The sequence below is a fragment of the Tympanuchus pallidicinctus genome, unplaced genomic scaffold (genome assembly GCF_026119805.1).
Source record: "Tympanuchus pallidicinctus isolate F22 unplaced genomic scaffold, pur_lepc_1.0 scaffold1, whole genome shotgun sequence".
In the NCBI taxonomy this organism is placed as follows: Eukaryota; Metazoa; Chordata; class Aves; order Galliformes; family Phasianidae; genus Tympanuchus; species Tympanuchus pallidicinctus.
The window spans coordinates 1,229,338-1,252,572 of record NW_026294618.1 but is presented as its reverse complement, the minus strand read 5'-3'; the positions used below and the strand labels follow the sequence as shown (position 1 = coordinate 1,252,572).

Sequence of the window (23,235 nt, the reverse complement as noted above, 5' to 3'; positions counted from 1 at the left end):
CACCTCGATATGCCGTTCATATGCTTCATTGCACTTATAAACTTTTTTACATTCATGAGACTATTTGCAGAGAAGAACATCCATTATTTCATTAAAAATAAAAAAGAAAGTATCACGGTAGGATACTGGACCTCCACAGTCACATCCAGCGATGGCTCTATCAGCAGGAGCATGCTGCATCTCGATCTGTGAATGTGCCATAGGTGGAGAGCTCTGAAAATTGTTCTTGGACCACAAAAATACATTTGTCTAAATATTGAAAGCACTAAAAGGAAGATCTCTGTCAGAGATGAGCATATGAAGAAATTTTGTTGCCATCATTTGAACTATAGATGCCATTTTCTCTATAGCGTTAATAACAGTCGCATTTGCACCACTGGGTAATGAAATGTGGCAAAAACTGAACCAGCCTAACTAAGCCAGGTCAAGTAGGAGAATAAAAGAATTATGGCAACAACCACAACACCTTCAGCATTTTGTCCTCTCACTTGAGCTGGAAGAAATCCAAGCACCTCCACGCAAGTATTCTCTTTCTGTGCCTTGTGAGTTAGTGACGTGAAGGATACATGGGTTGACCGGGGGTCTTAGAAGCACTCAGGCTCTTACCTTTACAAACATGAAGATCTCGTAATCTTCCTCAAAGTTGTTGTTTTCTCCTATGTTAGTGCCAAGTGGGAACTTGAGGGAGGTCGGAGAGGTGGAAGTGCTCTGGCTCCGACGCAAGTGGAAACCTGGAGGACAAAACCCGCAGTTCTCAAATGTCATGGGTTTGTCTTCATGAGCGGGGCTCATCTGATCCATGTCCTGGTACGGGTGCTCATCTGCAGCACTGTGCTCAGAGGAAGAACTACTCTCCCCATCAGACCCGTGCTGAGAAGCCACAGAAGTGCTGCGGCTGCCCTCGTTGCAATCTTGACTGAGATCCATCATCTCCGGGATAGTAGTGGTGGAAGAGGGAGAAGCTGGATCTTCCGGGACGCGATCATAAAGATGATTTCCTTTGTCTTCCTCAGAGCCTGGCATCACACAGTTATTGGTGTTGTTAATGTTTTGGTTAATGTAAGTAGCGCGCTGATCTGCCATGACCACTGCCTGGTGAGTTCACCTTCCTTCTAGCACCTTAGAAGTCTGCAAGCTGAAGTGAGATGTTGACAGATATCTGTTCCTTAGGAGGAAGCAAGGTCTGTGCCACGCTTATTGAGTGTTCTGCTACACAACAGATCTCCAACAATCATTTACTAAGCTTTAAATCAACAACTACGCTTCCACTGAAGTAACAGATAAGGTTGTCTCACTTTAACTCCTTTTTCAATTCGGCTGCTGGTAACTCTGTCTTAGGGATTATCATCACCTTTTGTTCTTTCTGGTCAAGCACAGTGGAGAAAAAGCTGAAGCATCTAACCATATTAGAAAGCTATGGTAAAAAAATATTTATTCTTTCACTTGTGTAAAGAGATAGAAAGGCAGGCCTTACTCAGTTGCTCACCTTCTGAATACACAGAAGCCTAGAGTCAGAAAAACAGTCTGAGCAGTAGAAGCAGCCTGCAACATTTCAGTGGTTACTTACAGCATTATCAGTCAACCATGAGGGATCGTGATAAAAAAATACAAATTAAAAAAAAAGAAAAAGGCATTGTCCTTGAGCATCAAACTTTAATGTCACATTACTTATGACTGCATTTATGTTATGAATCTCCACGTTGGCATGACATAGAGCCAAGCTTCCAAAGTGTGGTTAATTCCAGTTGAATTGAAACAGAGAGAGGGGGACATTCTCCTGGCCCACCATAGTGAGACTGGGGTTCACTATTCATGTAATTCCCAAGCAGCTGCAGGTTGGATTGCTAAAGCAGCACAGAGTGGTCCTAGGTACCTATGAGGACAGATCACAGCTCCAGTCATCCCCAAATGGAACCACCAGGGAACTCGCCATGCTGCATGCCACCAAGTAGCAGCTGCTGCATGCCTGAAATTTATGGCTGCTGTTCATTGCCTTATTCTGACAGTGAACTTTTAAAATCACTAATAAAGTTAAATATGAAAAGCAATATTATAACTGAGCTTGTTCAACTGAGATTCACCTGCTAAGGCTCTCAGATAATCTGAGAAGTGCTAAATCACACCCAGATTGATGTTTAATCACTGTAACAGTGAGGAAAAACACTACAGCAAAATTTCAATTCCCTCCTGGGGCCACCAGCAAGGATATCAGACATTACTGAGATCTTTCTGCTCACGCCTGCACAAGTCCTAAACAAGAGATTGTGAAACACGTGCTGGGCAATCCAGATTGCAAACCTCCAGCAGCTTTTACAACCATTCCTTTAAATGACTGCTGTCACAGTGCTCAGTACATCAGTGGAACTGGCAGATGTAACCATCCTATGCTGAGATGCCTCTAGCCACTTTATAGCCAGAAAGTGCTGCTTCAGCTAAAACAAAGGTTAAACTCTGGTTGCACTGAAGGATTCCTGATATTAACTGAAAACAAACTTAGCAGCGTTACGGACAGAACTATTACAAAACTCTGTCTAAATGTTGCCTAGTTGAGGATTGTTTGGGATTCCCTTCTTGCAAAGCTTGCAGCAGGAAGCTGGAGCCCTGAGAACCCTGCTACACACAAATCCTGTTCCCTTATCCAATACAGAAGGGCCTGCTGACAGTGGGTTAAGTGAAACTGTGCAACAGAAGGAATCACAGAATCACAGAACGGCCTGGGTTCAAAGGCCCACAGCGCTCCTCCAGTCCCAACCCCTGCTGTGTGCAGGTCGCCAACCAGCAGCCCAGGCTGCCCAGAGCCACATCCAGCCTGGCCTTGAATGCCTGCAGGGATGGGGCATCCACAGCCTCCTTGGGCAACCTGGAAGAGAAGGAAGAGCAATCCAGAGCAACAGAACTGCAGAGAAGAGCCCTTTGGGAACTCTGTGTAACAGGGAAGGAGTAAGTGCTTAAATGAGAGTCACTGAAAATTCTTCTGCCATAGAAGCTGCTCATGCACAGCAGACACACTGAACAGAACAAACGTACACCTCCTGCCTCTTCTGCTTTTCTCGCTGAGCCCTTTAATCCAGTGTTAGCATGCCAAGTTCAAGCTGTAACTTAGGGAAAGACACAGCAATGACAGACAGCTCTTCTAAATCACCAGCAAGAGACAAAACTTTAATAACAATTTCATATATTATTGAGCGCTAACATTTCTCATCTCACAATTCATAGCAGCACACCTTCATTTCTGCACCTTGCCAAGCACACAAGGTGCTACTTGATAAGTACCTTCCACTGACTTGCAAGCCTTTCTCCTACAGGCCATGCAGGCTTCAGTATTATGGGATGAGCAAACTTTGCTTCTTTGTCACCCTGCTTGCAAGTCACCAAGGAGAAAAGGGATAAGGGCACTCTCATGTGTCCTTTGGAGCCAAGCAAAGAGCAAAGTATGGTTGTATAGCAGTGCATCAAATGACTTTTAATCCACAGAAACACTGGCAGGGTGCAGCAGCACCTGCTGGAGGGTACACAATATCACAGGTAAAATGCATCACAAAAGTGCAGCATGCAGGCATTATGGAAAATAAAGATACAGGAGTTGGTTTAATTAGTCAGAACTGTGAGTGAGCTGTGTTCCCTTTTCCCCCACGTCTCCACCAGGAGCACAGGGCCAGTGGTCATTCTGGTGACAATGATACAGCCCTGCAGTGAGCACAGCTGCAATTCTGCATTTACACAGGTAGAAACAAGGTGCTTTTCGAATCACAGAATCACAGAATGGCCAGGTTTGGAAGGGACCTCAAGGATCACGAAGCTCCAACCCCCCTGTGCCATGCAGGGCCACCAACCTCCCCATTTCACAGCAGCCCAGGCTGCCCAGGGCCCCATCCAACCTGGCCTTGAACACCTCCAGGGATGGACGGGGCATCACAGCCTCTCTGGGCAGCTGTTCCAGCACCTCACCACTCTCACAGCACACAACTTCCCCTGACATCCAACCTCCATCTGCCCTCCCTCAACTCCAAACCATTTCCCCTTGTCCTGCTGCCATCTCCCCTTTCCAAGAGCTGACTCCCCTCCTGTCTGCAGGCTCCCTTTAGGCACTGCAGGCTGCACTGAGGTCACCCCGCAGCTTCTCTTCTCCATGCTGAACAAGCCCAGCTCCCTCAGCCTGTCTTTGTAGTGGAGGTGCTGCAGCCCCCTGCTCATCTCTGTGGCTCCTCTGGACCCTCTCCAACAGCTCCCTGTCTTTCTTGTACTGGGGGCTCCAGCCCTGGACGCAGTGCTGCAGATGGGGCCTCACGAGAGCAGAGCAGAGAGGGACGATCACCTCCCTGTCCCTGCTGGTCACCCCTCTGCTGATGGAGCCCAGGACACCATTTGCCTTCCGATCCACAAGAGCACACTGCTGGCTCATGTTCATCTTTTCATCCATCAGGACCCCCAGGTCCTTCTCCGCAGGGCTGCTCTCAAGCACCACTCCTTCCAGTCTGTATGGATGCCTGCGATTCCTCTGGCCCGAGTACCAAACTCTGCACTTTGCCGTGTTGAACCTCATCAGGTTCCCCCTGCCCACCTTTCCAGCCTCTCGAGGTCCCTCTGAATGGCATCCCTTCCTTCCACCAGTGGTGCATGTCCTTCCACTGCACCACTCAGCTGTGTGTCGTCAGCAAATGGCTGAGGCTGCCCTCGATTCCGCCATCGCTGTCATGATGAAGATGTTACAGAGCACCGCTCCCAAGACAGAGCCCTGGGGACGCCGCTCGTTACCGGCCTCCACCTGGACACAGAGCCATTGAGAACCACCCTCTGTCTGCAGCCGTTCAACCAGTTTCTTACCCATCGAGTGGTCACCAGATCTGCCCCTTTGGGCTCATAGAGGAAGCCTGCTGATGGTTTGCAGACATATTACAAGGAAATTGCAATTTCATTTTCCCTCTTGACTATGCTACATACTTGGAAAATAACAGCAAGCCAACTTTCTTGCAAAATTTTAGTCTCAGCTTTTACATAAAAGGGGTTAGCAGCATCTCATTAGTGGGGGACAAGAAGATAAGCTGAAAAATTCTGGAGTGCATGTAGAGTTAGTTCACCTTCTGAAACACCTTCTTCCTCTTGGTTTCATGTTAACTGCTGATCTGTGCATCCACAGCAGCATTCTACTTCAGTTCTCATAAGGAAAGAAAACAGAGAGAAGGACTGCAGGAGGCAGTGGCTTGGCGTTGGCCTTTGGCCATCAGGTGTGATCACACTGAGTCACCATGGCAGGGCCTGCAGCAGCCCGTGTTGCTCAGCAGCACCTGGGCTGTGTGGCTGGGAGGGCCACAGACACTTCTCCACAGGGAAATGGGAAAAGAATACTGGGTTATTTTGCACCACTCAATTTGTATATTATAAACAACTTGTAGTTAAAAATAGCAGGTGTTATCAGCCAGCAGACATTTCTCACCTGCTGCAAGGCCTCAACAATTATCACTTATTTGGATGTTTCAAAGGCCTTCAGAGTGGTCTTTGCGTTCCTTTTGTACCACTTTGCTCTCCAGCTCCATGGTTACGCTAGAATACCTGACAGCCTGAGAAATATTGACTTTACATTCACAGCAGCTCCAAGGAAAACATTTTTGTTTGCCTTTGGAGCCTGGCATTCTTTCAACACCCTTGTTTACTCCAAAATGCTGTGCCTGCAGGAAGCCCAGCAGCCAGGCTGCAGCGGAGCTGTGGGGACAGCACCCAGGTATGGCCCCATCACACAGGGATGGGCATTGAGCCATCAGCGGCCCGAGGGGATGTGGGGCAAAGGGCTCCGTCTCTGGTCTCTGTGTACAGCCTGTCCTTCAGGTTAAATGGGCACCAGCAGCTGAGTCTTAACTGCATCCTCCTGTGGGTGGAATTCTGATAAAAGCAGGACGGCATCCAAAGGGAGGTGGGAGGCAAATGGATGAGGCCAGGCTCTTCCAGGTGCTGTGCAGCGATAGGACCAGGAGCAGTGGCCTACAAGTGGAAGAAGTTCTGTGCTAACGTACAGGAGAACTTCTTTACAGTAAATGTAACAGAGCACTGGCACAGGCTGCCCAGAGAGGTGCGGGAATCTCCTACTGGAAATATTCAAGACCCATCTGGATGCCCACCTGTGTGACTTACTGTAGGGTACTGTTTTAACAGGGGGGTTGGACTCCATCTGCTGATGTCCCTTCCAACCCCTGCAATTCTGTCACCTGTGATTCTTCACAACAATAGAAGGTGCACTGATTAAAGAAGTGACCCAGCAAAACTGAGCTCTGTCAAATGAATAACTCTGAGAAACGAATGGAGAAATACAGAAAAAAATGTTTCTCTTTCAATATTCAACTTAGCATTGCTTAAGCTGCTTAACATAATGAAAGTGCCCTTTTTTGGGGGGGTTGGAATTTCATGATCCTTCAGGTCCCTTCCAACCCAAGCCATTCTGTGATTCTGTGAATGCCTAAACTATTTGAGTGCAACATGTTCTCTCCACTTGAACAAAAGGAATTGCTTTCCCCTCATGCCACTACCAACAGGAGTGCAGCTGCCCACCTCGCAGCTAGGTGTGCTTCCAAACCTCGCCTCTGTCATTCCCTAACTTCTCTGACACAAACAAGTGCATCTCATGGCTTTTCTGCTCAGCTCTACCACAGCAGCAAATTGAGAGGGCATTGGGCAGGATTTCATACAGGTTGCTGCTCAGAGCTACAGCCTACGCAGATGAATGTGGGGTGAAATACAGTACAGAGAGGGATTAAGGTGATGAAACCTCTTGGCAGTTCCCAGTTTTACTTCTCTTAATGCAAGTATGTACATAAATCCACGCCTTGTAGGCATACGCTGCCAACAGAACCAGACCTGTACTGAGGAAGCAATGGGGGAAAGAGGTGCCCCAGAACCAGAGATGTGGCACTGCGGGACTGTCAGTAGGCATGGGGGGTTGGGTTGGGCCTGGGGATCACGGAGGTCTTTTCCAAGCAGAAGGGCTCTATGCCATGTGAAAACTGCTGCCAGCACGGCTCAGAAGCACAGAGATGGTACCTTGAGCTGCCTTTGGAAGTGTCAGACTGGACATAGTGAATACTGCAAACAGGTCTCCGAGTAGGCAGGTAAGGGCATAGGAGATCTTTCACCTCTGAGGCCCCAATGGTTGAGCAAGCCCATTGCCAAAGCAGGTTATTACCTGCTAAGTTACCTTTGATGCCTAAAATCCTCGCATCTCGGAATAAATTTATAACAAGACGTCAGTCCTCATTATACAAAACTAAATCATAATTGGATTAAAAACTACACGTTACCTTTCCCCATGACCTTTAACTCACTCACAATAGGTGCTTTGAAACAAACACAGTAAAGTCATTGCCAGGGGACCTTCCCCTCTTGCACACAGCCTTGTGGGTACCAGCAGAGCTGGAGCAGCACCCAGCTCTGGGCCTGTCTGGCCCTCATGTCTGCCGTGGGGCTGTGGCCACGTCTGCTTCTCACTATTTTGGATGAAATCAAAAATGGAGTTGTGATTTCAGCTCTGTTCTGTTAAAGGTCACATTTTCCTTCTTGCACAGAGGTGATTTCATCGTTATTCAGCCACGTTAATGAGACAGGTTTTGCAGAACTGCTGATGCCTTCTAACAGAGGCAGACCTCACCCTGCTCCCAGCACAGAAGTCATAGAATCACAGAATCACCAAGGTTGGAAAAGACCCACAGGATCACCCAGTCCAACCTCCACCCATCACCAACAGTTCTCACTAATCCATGGCCCTCATCACGACGTCCAACCGTTCCTTGAACACCTCCAGGCTCGGTGACTCCACACCTCCCTGCGCAGCCCATGGCGCTGCCTGACCACTCTTTTGGAGCAGTACTGTTCCCTAACGTCCAGCCTGAATCTCCCCTGGCGCAGCTTGGAGCCATTCCCTCAAGTTCTATCACTGTTACACGAGAGAAGAGGCCGACCCCCAGCTCACCACAGCCTCCCTTCAGGTAGTTACAGAGGGCAGTAAGGTCTCCCCTGAGCCTCCTCTTCTCCACACCACACACTTCCAACTCCGACAGCCGCTCCTCACCAGCCCTGTGCCGCACGCCCCTCACCAGCTTTCCCGCCCTTCTTCCAACCCGCCCTCTGGCTCTAACGCTCCCCCGACCCTCCTCGCACCCCCCTACCCCCGCTCCGCATCCACGCCCACTCAAACCGGAGCCAATCAGAGCCTCCGCCAGCCGGCGGCCCGACCAATCGGAGCCCGCCAAGGCGGCGGCGGGTCCCGCCCACCATCTCCCGCCTCTGCCGTTGGGGTCGTGAGGTGAGCGGCGGCGCCGCCGGGTGAAACGGGGGGAGCGGGAGGTGAGCGCGGCCTGCCGCCGTCCTGAGGGCTGCGCGCGCCGCTCGGGCCGGGGCTCGGCCGTTTGCTGCAGGTTAGGCGGGCGGCACTGCGGGCCTGGCGCTGGCGGGGGAGGGCCGGGGGTGAGGGCGAGGCTGTGCACCAGAGGGCGGTGAGCACGGCCCCGAGCTGTCAGAGGGAGCGCTGGGACACCGCTGGGGCGCGGGGCCGGTGCGGCCGCTTGGGGCCGTCCCGCTGTGCAGCCTCCTGCCGTGAGCACGGCCTGTGTGAGGGAAGCGGGGCGGGACAGCAGAAGGGGGGGCCGAGCTGCTGCCTGCAGTTGATGGGAGAAGCGGGGGACGGCGGCGCGGCTCTTCCTCGCGCTCAGCCTGCTTTGAAGGCCTTCTCTTGCTCGTTTGTTTTGATAATGTGCGGGTAGGAGCTTCTGAAGCTGGCTGTGGAACTTGCTATTGGCTGTTGTTCGGGGGTTGTTTACAGCAGGCTGTATGAGGAAGATGTGTGTAACATACAGCTCCTTGTGCTGGTTGCACTACAGCCCTTCTGAATTATGGCTCATCTTTTTAACTTCCTCAGCTGCATCGGATTAATTGCTGGAAGCGTCCTGAGGCTCTGAGGATGAGCGTGCTGGTAGTTCTGTTTGTGTCTACCATAGTCAGCTGCTGCAGTCAGTTGGGTAGCTCAGCCCCCAGGCTGCTCCTGGTGTCCTTTGATGGCTTCAGAGCTGATTACTTGGAAACCTATAACCTTCCTCACCTTCAGGAGTTCATTGAAGACGGCGTGTTTGTAAAGCAAGTTACAAATGCTTTCATCACCAAGACTTTCCCAAACCATTACAGCATAGTGACAGGTTTGTATGAGGAAAGCCATGGCATCGTGGCTAACGACATGTATGACCCAGAGGCCAAGAAAAAGTTCTCGCAGTTCAATGATTCGGATCCCTTCTGGTGGAACGAAGCGGTCCCGATCTGGGTGACAAATCAACAGCAGAGAAATGGGACGAGTGCTGCTGCCATGTGGCCCGGTACTGATGTGAGGATTAACAACACGACCCCTCGCTTCTTCATGAAGTATAACTTTTCAGTGACGTTTGAGGAAAGAGTGGAGAAAATTGTGAAGTGGTTGAACAGCTCTGATCCTGTCGTCAATTTTGCTACGCTGTACTGGGAAGAACCAGATGTGAGCGGGCACAAGTATGGACCAGATGATACTGAGAACATGCGCCGAGTGTTAGAGCAGGTGGATCAACACGTTGGTTTCCTTACCAGTAAACTGAAGGCATCGGGTCTGTGGGACAGTGTCAATGTCATAATAACTAGTGATCACGGGATGGCCCAGTGCTCTCCAAAGAAGCTGATCGTCCTGGACAACTGTATTGGTCGTGGTAACTATACTCTGATCGACAGGAGTCCAGTTGCTGCAGTGCTGCCAAAGAACGGTACGTGGTAGTTTTTGAAGCCTTGTCATGCTGCTGTGGCTCGCTGTCTGTTTAGAAGTTACTTTGTTTTGGCAATCGATGGGCTGAGGGGTTTCTCATTAATGCTGGTCATGGTGCAGTTTATAGAGAGCAGAGCTGGGCACTTGGTGTGCCTGCTCCCTTGTTGCTCGTGTATTCTGTCCAGTTGAGGTTTGCAAGGAGCATGAAATAAGCCCTCAGGGTTATTCAGAACGAAAAATGTTGTCTACAACCAACCTGGATTGCTGCACAACTTTAATTTTGTGAGTGAAGCTGTAGCTTCTGTATCTGGAGGTAGTCAGTAACAGGTGTGACTCCGGATGCAGCTGGTCTCAGCTTCCTCAAGTGCGGCCAGGCTGAAGCAATTAGAGCAAACAAAACCATTTATAGATCAACAGAAGGTTTTATGCTCACTGCTTTGGAGAAAATATTGGCTACCAGAGGGTATGATTTGCTTTCTCTTGATTTCACTGCTTGAACTTTGCACCTCGCTCCCCCAGAAGCACAGGATAAGCTGAACTGTAGGTCCTCAGCCCCAGACACAAAACACCCGACTTCATGGGGAGCTCTACGTCCGCATTGGTGCAGGTGGCATTTCATGAAGGATGCGGAACAATCGCTGCCTCGTAAGAAGTAATTGTGTGGGGGGCAAAAATGGATCTCGGGCTTAATGACAGATAACTGCAGTAAAAAAGACCTTGTTTCCAGTTGTTTCACATGCATTTTTTTTCTTGGCAGATAAAAAATACGTGTACAACTTACTGAAGCAGTGTGATGAGCGTCACATGAAAGTGTATCTCAAGGAGGAAATCCCAGACAGGTTTCATTATCGCCACAACGGGAGAATTCAGCCCATAATCCTGATTGCAGATGAAGGCTGGACAATTGTGCAGAATGAGGCCCTCTCAAAGCGTAAGTGGGATTTCCCCATCTGAGCTTGTGTGACTTACACTGGTAGAGGGTTTTGCTTTGACCCCAGCGACCCGTGGGCTGCTCCTGGTTTAGCAAGTGGAGTCTGTGCTCCTTTAGGAACATCTCAGCATTTCAGAGTCTTCTCAGCTGGAACCTGGGGGTTCCCACTGCAAAGGAAGAAAGGGTTTCTGTTGGATGCCAGGAAACACTTGTGTACAGAAAGGGCTGCTCAGCACTGCCATGGGCTGACAGGGAGGTGGTGGAGTCCCCATCCCTGGCTGTGTTTCAAACCGTTTGGATGTGGTGCTCAGGGCCATGATTTAGCGGAGGGCTGGTAGAGTTGGGCTGGGATGGTTGGGCTGCAGTTGGACTCCATCATCTTTAAGGGCTTTTCCAATCTGAGCTATTTTATGGTTCCATGACTTGTTCTATTGGCTGAAACACTTGGCCACGCTCAACTTTATAGCCTGAGATGCACCTCTGGGTTTCCCTTGTATTTCTCTTGTATTTTAATATTTCACCAGTGTGTTGTTTAAATGCTTATGTATAAAATATATATATGGGGGAGGGGGGAAGAAATTAAGGAGTGTGTGGCTGGGCTGGCTGCTGCCAGGACAGAGCACTGTGCAGTGCAGCCCCTGCTGCCACCCCGCTGCCTGTGCTGTTGTTTGCACAAAGGTACAGCTTGTGACATGTTTGTGTTCCACCTCCCCCCAGCATCTGCCACTCGTCTTCCCACTGACGTTTAAGGTGTTGGAGTGTTTTCCAACAGAGCTCTCTTCTGTTTTTGTGCTCAGATTCAATGTCACGTACCTAAAAATAGCTGATAAATATATAGAGACCAGTAACAGCATTGCATCAGTGCTCACTTCATTGAAGTGAATCACTTTGCAAAACAATTGTGCTAGCTATGGCTTCCTAGAAGCAGGAAGGGGAGGTATTGGCCTGCCTGGCTGTTTGTTGCCCTCCCGCAGTGGCAGCACAGCTCTGTGCCCAGCACTGTTAGCACACACTTGCACTCCTCTTCCTCAAAGCTCCACTGGAACATCTCCATTCAAAGCAAGTAGCAGAAGGAAAAAGTCTAATCAAGAAATGTAGGAGTACATTAAAACAAGTTACTGCACCGTATCTTGTTTAGAACTTGACAGTAACTAATGCAGTGGTGGAAAATGTTAAGAGGTGAGTGTGGTCTAAAGCAATAGGAGTCTGATGTTTCAGATGGACAGCTTTTAATGAGGGAGGTGACCCACAGAACTGGTACTAAGAAATGAGCCACAAACTGAGATGCAGTCACTCTTGCTGTGCTGAGCGTGCTGTGTGGGACTGTTGGTACCTGGAACGGGTTCTGCAGGTGTGCTCTGATTAGGAATTTGGGCCGTGGCTGTTGATACTTTACCAAAAGTCAGTGTTTCTTACAAATTTACCAGCTGCCCAAGTACCAGCGACCTTGCAGCCACAAGGTGTTGCTAGATGTTTGGATCTTTATCTGTCTGTAGGGATTTGTTTTGATACGCATTCACCTGACCTAACCTGATAAGCAGGATCAGATCATAGACCTGAACTGAACACCATCAGTGGGAAGGTGCCTGTCTTTCAGAAGAAAAGACCCTTTGCTTTGCTAAGAGGAGGGTCTTTCCAAAATCTAAGAAATGCAAACTTGTGCTCCAACCGTGAGCTTGTGGAGTGGTAACACCTTTTCAGCTTTGGCTGGAATGGGAGGGGGAGCAAAGGTTAATTGGGGTAGGGAAAGGAACATTGGTATGAGAAAAGACTGCTGGGGGGGCTGGAAGAGGGAAGCTCTGGGTTTCATCAGTGTGTGATCCAAGCGCTGCCCTTAGAACCACAGCATGGCCTGGGTTGCAAAGGCCCACAGCACTCATCAGTCCCAACCCCTGCTGTGTGCAGGTCACCAGCCAGCAGCCCGGGCTGCCCAGAGCCACATCCAGCCTGGCCTTGAATGCCTGCAGGGATGGGGCATCCACAGCCTCCTTGGGCAACCTGTGCCAGTGCCTCACCACCCTCTGGCTCAAAAACTTCCTCCTAGTGCCTGCCTCAGCCCCTGGTCAAAGTGCCTCGTGCAGCGGGGGATGAAGGGGAGGGGAACACTCGACATGCAGACAGAAGCTGCCATGTTACCTCTTGAATTTGCATTTCTCCAGTAGGTGACCACGGTTATGACAACTCCCTCCCAAGCATGCATCCATTCCTGGCTGCCCGTGGCCCTGCTTTTCGTCGGGGTTACCGGCAGAGCACCATAAACAACGTGGATATTTACCCGATGATGTGCCACATCCTGGGGCTGGCAGCGCAGCCGCACAACGGCACTCTCAGCCACACCAAGTGCCTGCTGGCTGACCAGTGGTGCCTGCAGCTCCCGGAGGCCATTGGGATAGTGACTGGGGGGCTGCTGATGTTGACCACCTTCACCTGCGTTGTCATAATGGTCACAAAGAACAGAATCGCTTCTCCGCGTCCGTTTTCCCGGCTCCAATTGCAGTCTGATGACGATGACCCTTTAATTGGGTAGCTGCCCCTTTAATTGGGTAGCTGCCCCTTTAATTGGGTAGCTGCCCCTTTAGTTGGGTCGCGTGCGCTGAGCTGAGCCTGCCTGGCAGAAGGGATTTCAGCGAGCACGTGTGATCTTGCACTGCAGGGCATTCTTTGATGCACTTTAACAGTATCTGTGTAAAATACTGTACAGCCCAGACCTGCTAACTTCTGTGTGTGTCTTAGCTGATTTGTAGTCCTGTGAAAAGGTGTTCAGAAATCCTCAACGGGTCATTTGCTGCTGGAGGAAGTGCTTAAGAAAATAAAGATGTTTAATTTTTCACTCGAGTCGTTGAGCGCTTTTAAAATGAAATTCCAGAGCTTCTGTTTCCAAACCCTATGGAAGGTGTTCTGAGGTGCAGACTGCTGAATGTGTGCCTGCACCAAAGGTGGATGCTGCCCTACCTGCCAGCTGGTGCTGGCCGTCAAGCAAAGACTCCAAGCTTTTATTTTAAACTGGCAATTTAAAGGGAAAGGTTAAATTTCAGAGATGAGATGATGATCTTTGAGGTATCTGACTGGTGTGGGTTCAAAGCTGTGGTGAAGACCAGTGCTGGTGGTTTTCTCCTTTTTAACTGTCAGATCCAGCAAGTTCATACACAAAAATGGGTTTGATTTAGAAAGCCCTTGTGGTACCTCCTCTTTTAGTGAGGAAATGATGTGAGCTTAAACTGTTACACAAACCTCAAAATAGAGCTGTGGTCACCAAGTCCTTTTTCTGTGTTTGACAGTTTGAAGAACGAATGCAATGAGAGAGCTGAAGTACATGGTGGTGGTGTGCAGTGTGGTTTCTTGCTAAAACTGCCTGGATTTGGTATTAGCTGCAGAGTGCCTCAGCACCTGAGCACATGGACCCTGCAGGTTCGAAGTTCCTTGCATACAGCAGGAGATCAGGCTGGCATGGAACTGGCAGGCGTGGTGAGACTGAACCGTGCCAGCCCTGCTCTCACCAGCTGTTGGCACACGTGAGGAAATGAGGCCTTGGCCCATTGCTCCAGGTCACACCTTTGGAAGAGCTCCTCATAAACCCTTATCTCCTCCTCCCTCCATCACCAAGATTAACTTGCTTTACAGGGAAAGTTCTACTGAGTACTAAACAGGGAACAAAGTATCCTAATTGCATCGCTGTTTATTTTCCAGCCCAAACAAAGTACAGCACGTGAGAGCATTAAGCATTCTTTCTAGAGCAGGTCCTTGCTGCTGTGCAGCCATGAAAATGGTGAGCATCCCCTTCCACGCGTCCTTCCTGATTAGCCAAAGCTTACTTTACCTGTTCCACTTACTTGGAATAAATCTCAAAACCCCAAGGTGAAGGATGTGGGTGTTTGGGTTTTTTTTCCCCCCCAAATTGCTGAGAATGCACCGTAACCTTAAGGCAAATAACTGTACAGTGTCACAGTCATCACACCTCACAGCTCTCTAGGAACAGAACAGGGTACCCAAAGTGTGGGCAAAAACTGAGTGCTCTCAGAAAGCCAACCTTCCTCCAGTAACACAGCAAATGAGCAGTGCTGGGGAAAGCAGCAGCTGTGCTCACCAACTTCACAGAACCACAGCATGGCCTGGGTTCAAAGGCCCACAGCGCTCCTCCAGTCCCAACCCCTGCTGTGTGCAGGTCGCCAACCAGCAGCCCAGGCTGCCCAGAGCCACATCCAGCCTGGCCTTGAATGCCTGCAGGGATGGGGCATCCACAGCCTCCTTGGGCAACCTGTGCCAGTGCCTCACCACCCTCGGGGGGAAAAACTTCCTCCTCAGATCCAACCCAAACTTCCCCTGTCTCACTTTTAAAACCATTCCCCTTGTCCCATCACCACCCACCCTCACACACAGCCATTCCCCTCCTGTTTATCCGCTCCCTTCAAGCACTGAAGGCCACCATGAGGTCACCCCACAGCCTTCTCTTCTCCAAGCTAAACAAGCCCAGTTCCCTCAACCTTTCCTCGTAGCAGAGCTGCTTCAACCCCCCCATGTTCAGTTATCACTCTTCTTCATTCTCTCAGGAAGTCCTCAGTGTGCTGCATCTCTTCAGGCCTCGTGGATGTGGTCACCAACACACGCAATGACCTCACCTTGCTAAGTTCAGCTGTTTGAGACAGTAAGACCAAGTCTCTTTCCGTTACTAATAGTGGGTGTTTCCTATTCCACCAAGGAGAATATTCTCATATCCATCTCCATAAATAAAATATACAATCAGTTGTGTAACTCCACATATTTGGCTTCACAGTTTGTTTTGCTGTTGTTTCTTCAGTGGCACTGGTTGAGGTTGGGATAGAAAGTACTGTGCAGGGTCCCTGACTCAGAAGATAAAGCAAAACACTGTGATGATCGAACACCTGCACTGAAATTGATCGGACTCAGCGCACAGCTTCCCATGGTTTATCAGCCTGGTAAGGCTGGCTGAACGTTACAGCTGTGTGTGATGTAATGTCGGGATCACATCCTTGTTACAGACATTCGTGTTGGGATGAGCACTGGAGCTTCAGACACAGCCTTGAAGCAAACGAGCAGAAAAGCCATCCAAAGGCATCCAAAACCATGGATAGGTTTACCAACATCACCTTAGTGCAAATCCTGCCTTCAGGAGAAAGAGAAGCACAGATGCATTTCTGCTGAGCACATTGCTAGTTTCTTCCTTCCCAGTGCCAAAGGGAGATGTCACACTGCGTCCTGGCACCTGCGAAAGCCTGAGCGAAGGCTTTCTGAGTGAACCTGACTATTTATCTTCCAGGAAGCAGCGAGATATTTCACCTCATTCGAATCCCAATTTTCATCTTCAGGTGCTGAGTTCATCTAACTCAGAACTAGCTGGCTCATTGCTGTGCTCCATTTATCATCATGCTACGGAGCCCTGCTGCCCAGGGGGGAGCAGAAGCAGCTCCTGTTAACCCTCCAGCAGCCGCAGGCAGCCTACAGGAGCTGTGCTGAGCCGAGATGCTGGGCTGGCAGCACGTGGCACCAGCCACAGGGACAGGCGGGATGGGAGGTGCAGGTGGCACTTCAGACCTTGTCACCAACTGTGTATGCAATCATGAAACAGCACCATTCGCTCCTTTGTATTCTTAGGGTATTTTTTTCCTTTCCCTCATCATCTGCTGTGCAGCGAGCAACAAAACCCAGGGGCTGTACTACGACTGCCACAGAAACAAGCAGCTTCCACCCCCAGATTCCCATTTGCATCTCTGGCCTCTGAGCTTTGCTTTCCACCAGAAGTCTGTGTAACAGCAAGCTGGAAAGCCAGCGAGCAGAAAGGAGGAGCCAGGACATGAAAACAAGTTAGGAACCTGTATGTTTGGGCACGTCTCTTCCTCCCTAACAGTGGAGCACAGGCACAGCACGAGAATCCTGCAGGAAAACAGAATAGCATTCTGTTCCTGATCTCAAACTGACAACTGAAGAGAATTGCTAAACTTGGACGGGACAAAATGAATAACAGCTGGAAAACAGCACGGGGTCAGTGAGCCTGAGCCCTTTCAGAGCTGAACAAGGCACGAGGCTTACTGCTTCACAGTGGGTCCCGCTGCAGGAGGAAGCAACGTGAGCTGTACTCCAAGCTGAGGTGTGCTTACTGTCATGTGTAATAGCTAGCTGAACTCCAGGAAAACAAGCTCAGAGAATCAGGTTACAGTCAGTTCTCCCTCCTGATGCTGAAGTTTCCTTTTACAGCAGCTCCTTCAGTTGGTAATGAGAGCGTCCTGGCCAGCACTGCTGCCTGTGCTCGTTGGGAGGGGCTGACAGAGAGCTGCCCCATCCCTGGAGGTGTTGGAGGCCAGGTTGGATGGGGCCCTGGGCAGCCTGGGCTGCTGTGAAATGGGGAGGTTGGTGGCCCTGCGTGCCTCAGAGGGAAGGATCACGAAGCTCCATCAGGTCCCTTCCAGCCCAAGGCATTCTGTGATTCGGTGCGATTACCAGTAGCTACCGCAGTCGCCATGGATTGCAGCTCCCCATCTGGCTTCAGGTTCCTGCCTCACAAATCTGGTTCTATCCAGGGCTCGAGCATGCTGACAGAAGGCACCATCTGCGACACTCGGTAGCTGTCCATGCAGAACGCTGCTCAGCCCTGTAACACCTTCAGATCATCTCACTGCTCACAGCACAGGGCAGTACTGCTCAACAAGACACAGATTTGCTCACTGTGCATTTTAGCAACGTAACTCAGGCTCCTGACAGAGCCAGCAGCAGTAACACGGCACAGCTCCAGCCAGAACTCCTGTTAAGGCGGATGGCATCGCTGGTGCTATGACAGATTCCATTCAGGAATGAAGTCTGTGCACTTCTAATGCGAGGATTTTCTTCTGAGGATTTTAGTGCTACAGCTCCGGCCTTCTGGCAGAACAGCCATGCAGGACAGCCGAGGACTTTGCACAGCTCTCTGCTCACATCCTGATGAAATCCAATCAGCCCTTCAGAGGATGACAGTGACGTTCTATGATCACTGGAGGTTATGACATCTACCACATTCAACAGCTTCCTTTTCTTCTGCTCTGATATCAGACATCCCAGCTTGTGATCCATACCATGAACTGCCTGTCCTGCAAGCGGACTTCCTGGGTCCATCTTACCAGGCTGCTCCCAACAGACTCACTGTATGCCATAGCACAGGTAGGAAGGACTCCAGTATCTCCAGGTGCATTCCAGGCCATGCAGCCACTCCAGTTTTCTGTCCTTCTCTCTGGCTTCTTACCCATGCTGGGATGGCTTCTACCCAGAACTTGGAATTACTGAATGGAGCTTTGGGTGTTGTTCAAAGCTTCATTCACAACAGGATCACGCTCCTCATTAGCAGCTGTACCGTGGCCTTCTGCACAGAGACCAACTGCACTGTACAGCAGTGAGGAAATCCTTTGTTAGGAACACACCAGTGATCTGTTTAACACCAACACCACTTTCTGTGGCATCATGAAAATTCAGAGTCAAGACTGTAGTTGTAATCCCATTCAAATCCATCAAAAGAGATCACCAACACCTTGGGGAGGTCCTGCCTGCAGAGAGGAATCACAGAATCACGGAATGGCCAGGGTTGGAAGGGACCTCAAGGATCATGAAGCTCCAACCCCCCTGTGCCATGCAGGGCCACCAACCTCCCCATTTCACAGCAGCCCAGGCTGCCCAGGGCCCCATCCAACCTGGCCTTGAACACCTCCAGGGATGGACGGGGCATCACAGCCTCTCTGGGCAGCTGTTCCAGCATCTCACCACTCTCACAGCACACAACTTCTCCTGACATCCAACCTCCAGCTGCCCTCCCTCAACTCCAAACCATTTCCCCTTGTCCTGCTGCCATCTCCCCTTTCACAGAGTTGACTCCCCTCCTGTTTCAGGCTCCCTAGGGGCTGGAAGCAGTGAGCACTGGAATCACATGGCCAGGGCTCTGCAGGAGCAGCTCAGGGCTGTGCTGGGGCAGCCTGGCATCCGCAGAGGAAAGCTGGGTTTCATTGCGTTCACCTGCGTGACAAAGTCACAAGGATGAGCAGCTGCAGAATTCCTCACGTGCTGCTCCTGCTCGCCCTTCACACACAGGCCGTTCAGACACCGTAACACGCCGCCCTCCTTCCTGCGCTTCCACTCGCCCCCAGCACGCAGCCCTGCAGCGCTGACCCGCGCACCACACAGAGCGGCGTGCAGCTGAGCCCTGCAGCTCCGGGTGGACGGCAGAGCGCTGTGTGGGGAACTGCGGCTGCTCACAGCAATGTGGGACCATCGTGACGTGGTGCTCAGGGCCGTGATTGAGCAGAGGGCTGTTAGAGCTGGGGTGGGATGGTTGGGCTGTGGTTGGACTCCATCATCTTTAAGGTCTTTTCAACCTGAGCTGTTCTATGGTTCTATGATTCTATCAGCCGTCCAACACCACAGCATCCGTGTGCAGGGGCAGCAGCACGGATACAGACAGCAAACCGAGCGGCAGATCTGTCTGCGGGATGCACGAGGCAGCGAGCACAGAGCTGGACCTGGGGCGTCCGCTCCTGAGCTGGAAATCAGCTTCCGTTCCAACGCCGTGAGCCGAGGGTTTGAGCGTTCAGCGCCGCGACGAATCGCCGGAAGCCGTGCCGGGCAGCGCAGCGCTGGTGGGGCTGCTCCGAAAGTAACGCCTCGTGTCTTCTGACGTCGGATCACGGCGCCAGAGGCGGATGTTGGTGGGACGGGACGGGACGGGACGGGACGAACCTCTGCACTCCCGTTCTGCTCCGCGCCGCTGCCGTGAGACCGCCGCCACCTCTCCGTGACCCGCTGAGTTTGCGGCGGCCCCGCCTCCTCTGCTCCCAGTGGACAGCGGCGCTGTCAATCAAAACTAGGTGCCCGGGGGGGGGGGAGCGCCCTCTGCCGGCACTGGGAGCCGCGTAGGCGCCGCGAAACGCGCACACGTTCTGAGCTCAGCCATGCAGTGTGAGGTTCTGAGTGCAGGGACCTGACCCCAGGAGCTGCAGGGAACCATGCAGTCGGGGGGGCTGGAGAAGCCTTCTGCGATGCGCAGCCCACCCCCCTGCCCTCTGACTGCAACCTCCGCGTTTCTGGAACACCTCTGAGGACGGTGACCCCATCACTGCCCTGAAAGGAGTGAGAAGAAAACCCGTCTGTAACATCACAGCTGTACCTGTGCAGGTCGGGCCTCCCCACGGCACAACGCGGCCGTTAGGGGCAGTCTGCGGGCACGCTGCCAGCCGGGCTGGCTGGGAGCTCCCGGTGAGGATCACACACGGGATGAAGAATTGCTAATTCCACCCAGATGCTGAATGCTGTAATGGTTTCACTGAAGTACAGCGCTGATGTGAGGTTCGTACAAATCACGTGGTTGAAAATAGCACTCATTTGTAATGTATGCAGATTTGTCACATCTGGAGAACAGGAGCCGTGCGTGGGGCACGCAGCAGCACACAGCACTGCAGGACCCGTCACTGAGCAGAGCCTCACGGCCTCAGCTCTATGGACAACATTCCTTGCAGCTGAGAACTGCTGCGTGGATCCCAGAAGATGCGCTAAATCAAGAACAGCCCCATTTTGGTGGGCTCTGCTCGTTTGCTTGTTCTCCTTGCGAGCACGTTGCAGTGCTGCTGTAGGGGCTGCCCTCTGACAGCGGTGCAGCCGTGGCGCGTCCCAGAGCTTAGGACAAGGCTCTGTGGCTGCAGGGCAGGCAGCAGCAGCGCAGTGCCGCACCGGAGGGGATGCTGCTGGCTGCCATTGTGCAGTGCCTGGCAGCAGGGAGCTGCACACCACCCCCAGCACCCAGCACGAAGCCGGTCTGTTGGCCCGCACCCGGTGTGTGCTGCACCCCTGCACATCCACACAGTGCTGCCCTGCGGCCCACGTGGCTCCTGCTACAAAGCTGTAAAGCTGCAGGCTGGGCGCACAGCAGGAAAACCCTCGCAGTGCAGAGCTGAGTGACCGCCACGAGATGGAACACGGGACACCGACACTGCAAACACAGCCTGCTTCCAGTGCCTGGAGGCGCAGCACCAGTTGATGCAAGGCACCACCAACAGCTGCTTTCCATCTGTCACAAGGAACAGAACCTTTTCCCGGACGTTTCCTCTGCTGCTTTCCGCCACACCGGCACAAACAACACAACGACCATCGTTTGCCATATTTATTTTTTTTTAAACTAAGCTCTGAATTATACAAGTGTAAAAGTGGTTAATTCGCCCATAGCTTTTTCACACTCCTATAAAATATGACTAAATAGAATATCTCCAAAGTATGTACAGTATGATGGCAAAGCTGTCGTGCTCCGTCCCGGCGCTGTGCTCGGCCCTGCAGCTCAGCAGCGCTGTGCACAGAACAAGCAGTCATTTGGCAGAAGGTCCTTTCCTGCTGCTGGGGGACACCAGGCCAAAAACACCTTCCATCTGCGCCACGTGCGAGCTGTGTTAGGGCTGGTCTGCAGTGCCATAAAGCACTTTGCAGTGACTGTGTCTCTACTCTCATTACAGGAAGGGATGCTCTTGCTGTGTTTTCTTGCTGAAAATAATCACAGAACCACAGCATGGCCTGGGTTGCAAAGGCCCACAGCGCTCCTCCAGTCCCAACCCCTGCTGTGTGCAGGTTGCCAACCAGCAGCCCAGGCTGCCCAGAGCCACATCCAGCCCAGAAGCTGGATGTGTATGCAAGGGTGTACACCTACACTGACAAGAGGGGGCTGCTTTAGCTTAAATACAAAAATCAAGGCCACAGAAATTCTCCATTCTTTTGACTTGAAGAAAAGCAGACTGCAAGATGCTGCCTCCCCCCGTGCTGTAGCAGTGCCGGCAGCAGCTCGCAGTGCTCGCAGGCAGCAGAGGGCCCCAGCGCACTGCACCAGGCTCAGGCTGTGCCACAGAGCAGCAGCAGCTCCTACAGATTCCCTTCTTGTTTGTAACGCTGCCCTGGTGGCGTTCCCTAACACCTGCACAGCTGATCCCTGCTGACCAGGTGGATGTGGGACAGATGCTGAGCACACTTACATCAGGCATGTAACTGCATTTCTCCTTCCGGGTTTTAATGAACAGAACTGCGTTCCACCCTGTCCTGGGTGAGCACTTCAGAGCTGACCAAGAGCTGCCACTGCGCTGGAGCTGCTCCCACAGCTGTCTGCACACGCACTTCCAGGAAAGATTGCTCAGACCCAAATCAGGACAGATTTCTGTCATTGGAGGCCAAATTCCATCGTTCACAACCAAATCTCTCCCAGCTCTGGGTACATGGATGTCACGACTAAATTCAGCCTCCGACATTTTCAGATGTAAAAACTTGAATTATCAGCTCTGGAGCAGATCCCTGATCACTGACTGATTGCTGAGGACGCAGACATGCCTTAGTTCAGCAGAGATGGAATTGTTTTCTTCAGAGTGCCAGATACGATGCTGTGTTTTGGTTCTAGGAGATGCTGGCAGCACCCCGATGGTCACAGCTGCTGCTAACGGCGCTGCACAGAGCTGAGGCTGTCCACAGCAGAGCCCAAAGAGCAGGGAGGGAACAGAGCGAGGACAGCTGACTTACAGTGGCCACAGGGTATTTCATCCCATGACACCACGTGGAAGGAGTTTGGAAGAGGGTGGGAGCTCATCTCGCTCTCCTGCACTGCTGGGCACAAGCTGGGCATCGCTGGGGTGGTGACAATTCTGCTGCACCAGCTGTTACATGCACTCCTCTGTACATACAGTCGTAACTGTTTGCCTTTGCTCTACCTTTATCTCAGCCCACGAGTTGTGCTTGGTTTGTGTTCCCCATTCTCTCCCCATTCCACAGGGAAGGGAACGAGGGAATGAGCGCATGGTGCTGAGCCACAGCTGGGGCAAGGCAAGAGAGGCCACAGATCCCTTCCACACAGCATGCATTGCCAGCAAACCTCCCTGTTTTTGTTGGTATTGAACCAGAGGAGGTCCGAAATCTGTACGCTCTCATAACAGTGTTGTTCCTCCTGAAATGTCGCAGGTGGCCTCTGGTGGTACGTTCAATAGGAACAGCAGACGGGAGTCCCAGGGCAGCAAGTAACAATTATTGATTTCAATCAACTAAATGAATAATTGGCCTCTGAAGAGTCACTTGGAGACAACTTCACTGACATGGAGACACGAACGCCCCGTCTTCGTCCAGGCTCTGCATTCAGCGTGCTTCTCTGAGTGCCGCACACACGATGATGTCACAGAGTACTGACAGTCACCACATTAGAGATACAGACACGATAAGCACTAATTGCAACAGGAACATCGAGGAGCTGTGGTGGTCAGAGGATAAAGTGATGAGGATGGTGAATCCTTCCTTCCGAAGCCGCCCTCTCCACGCAGTGAGGCCGACAGCACGAGCTGCCCTTCAGCCCGGCGGAGCTGCGAGCACAGGGCAGAGCCTTGGTGCAGCCTGAAGGCTCTGTGCGAACTCGGGGTGGGATGGAGCCCTCCCTTGTGAAGCTGAACGTTTGGTGCTAGAGAAGAAGCCTGACTGCACGGCCTGAGCTGACTTTTCAGCCCCTGGGATGAGCTTCCAAGATCCGAACGCTTATTTTGAAGGCTTTTAAACCACTGCGCCGTTC

General features: G+C 51.5%; 2 protein-coding genes and 1 long non-coding RNA gene across 5 annotated transcripts in view; 2 read left to right on the top strand and 1 right to left on the bottom strand.

Moving 5' to 3' along the window:
• The window catches only part of CLIC5 (chloride intracellular channel 5), a 61,536-nt gene extending 60,337 nt beyond the window's left edge, over positions 1-1,199 (bottom strand). Inside the window, exon 1 of the mRNA XM_052693096.1 lies at positions 607-1,199. Within this exon, the coding sequence (XP_052549056.1) occupies positions 607-1,083 (477 nt within the window). The 5' untranslated portion in view covers positions 1,084-1,199. The remainder of the gene's footprint in view (positions 1-606) is intronic.
• LOC128086017 (uncharacterized) overlaps positions 1-15,445 on the top strand; it is a 382,551-nt gene extending 367,106 nt beyond the window's left edge. For both annotated transcript variants that reach the window (XR_008209209.1, XR_008209208.1), the window contains exon 2: positions 15,121-15,445. This is a non-coding gene — a long non-coding RNA (uncharacterized LOC128086017). The remainder of the gene's footprint in view (positions 1-15,120) is intronic.
• Positions 8,265-13,521, top strand: ENPP4 (ectonucleotide pyrophosphatase/phosphodiesterase 4). Of its 2 annotated transcripts, none has more exons than XM_052692904.1 (4): positions 8,265-8,287; positions 8,900-9,761; positions 10,518-10,691; positions 12,851-13,521. In XM_052692904.1, the coding sequence occupies exons 2-4, from the start codon at positions 8,942-8,944 to the stop codon at positions 13,216-13,218; spliced, it is 1,362 nt and encodes a 453-aa protein (XP_052548864.1). In that variant the 5' UTR covers positions 8,265-8,287; positions 8,900-8,941; the 3' UTR covers positions 13,219-13,521. The 2 variants fall into 2 exon arrangements, with proteins under 2 accessions (XP_052548864.1, XP_052548854.1); XM_052692894.1 differs by having other exon boundaries at positions 8,277-8,399.
• Positions 15,446-23,235: the final 7,790 nt, after the last annotated feature.

Bases quoted from the DNA above. Each gene is read 5' to 3' on its own strand.
- ENPP4 (XM_052692904.1), top strand. From the start codon at position 8,942: ATGAGCGTGCTGGTAGTTCTGTTTGTGTCTACCATAGTCAGCTGCTGC. The intron at 9,762-10,517 runs GTACGTGGTAGT...TTTTCTTGGCAG, and splicing joins TGCAGTGCTGCCAAAGAACG to ATAAAAAATACGTGTACAAC. The intron at 10,692-12,850 runs GTAAGTGGGATT...GCATTTCTCCAG, and splicing joins GAATGAGGCCCTCTCAAAGC to TAGGTGACCACGGTTATGAC.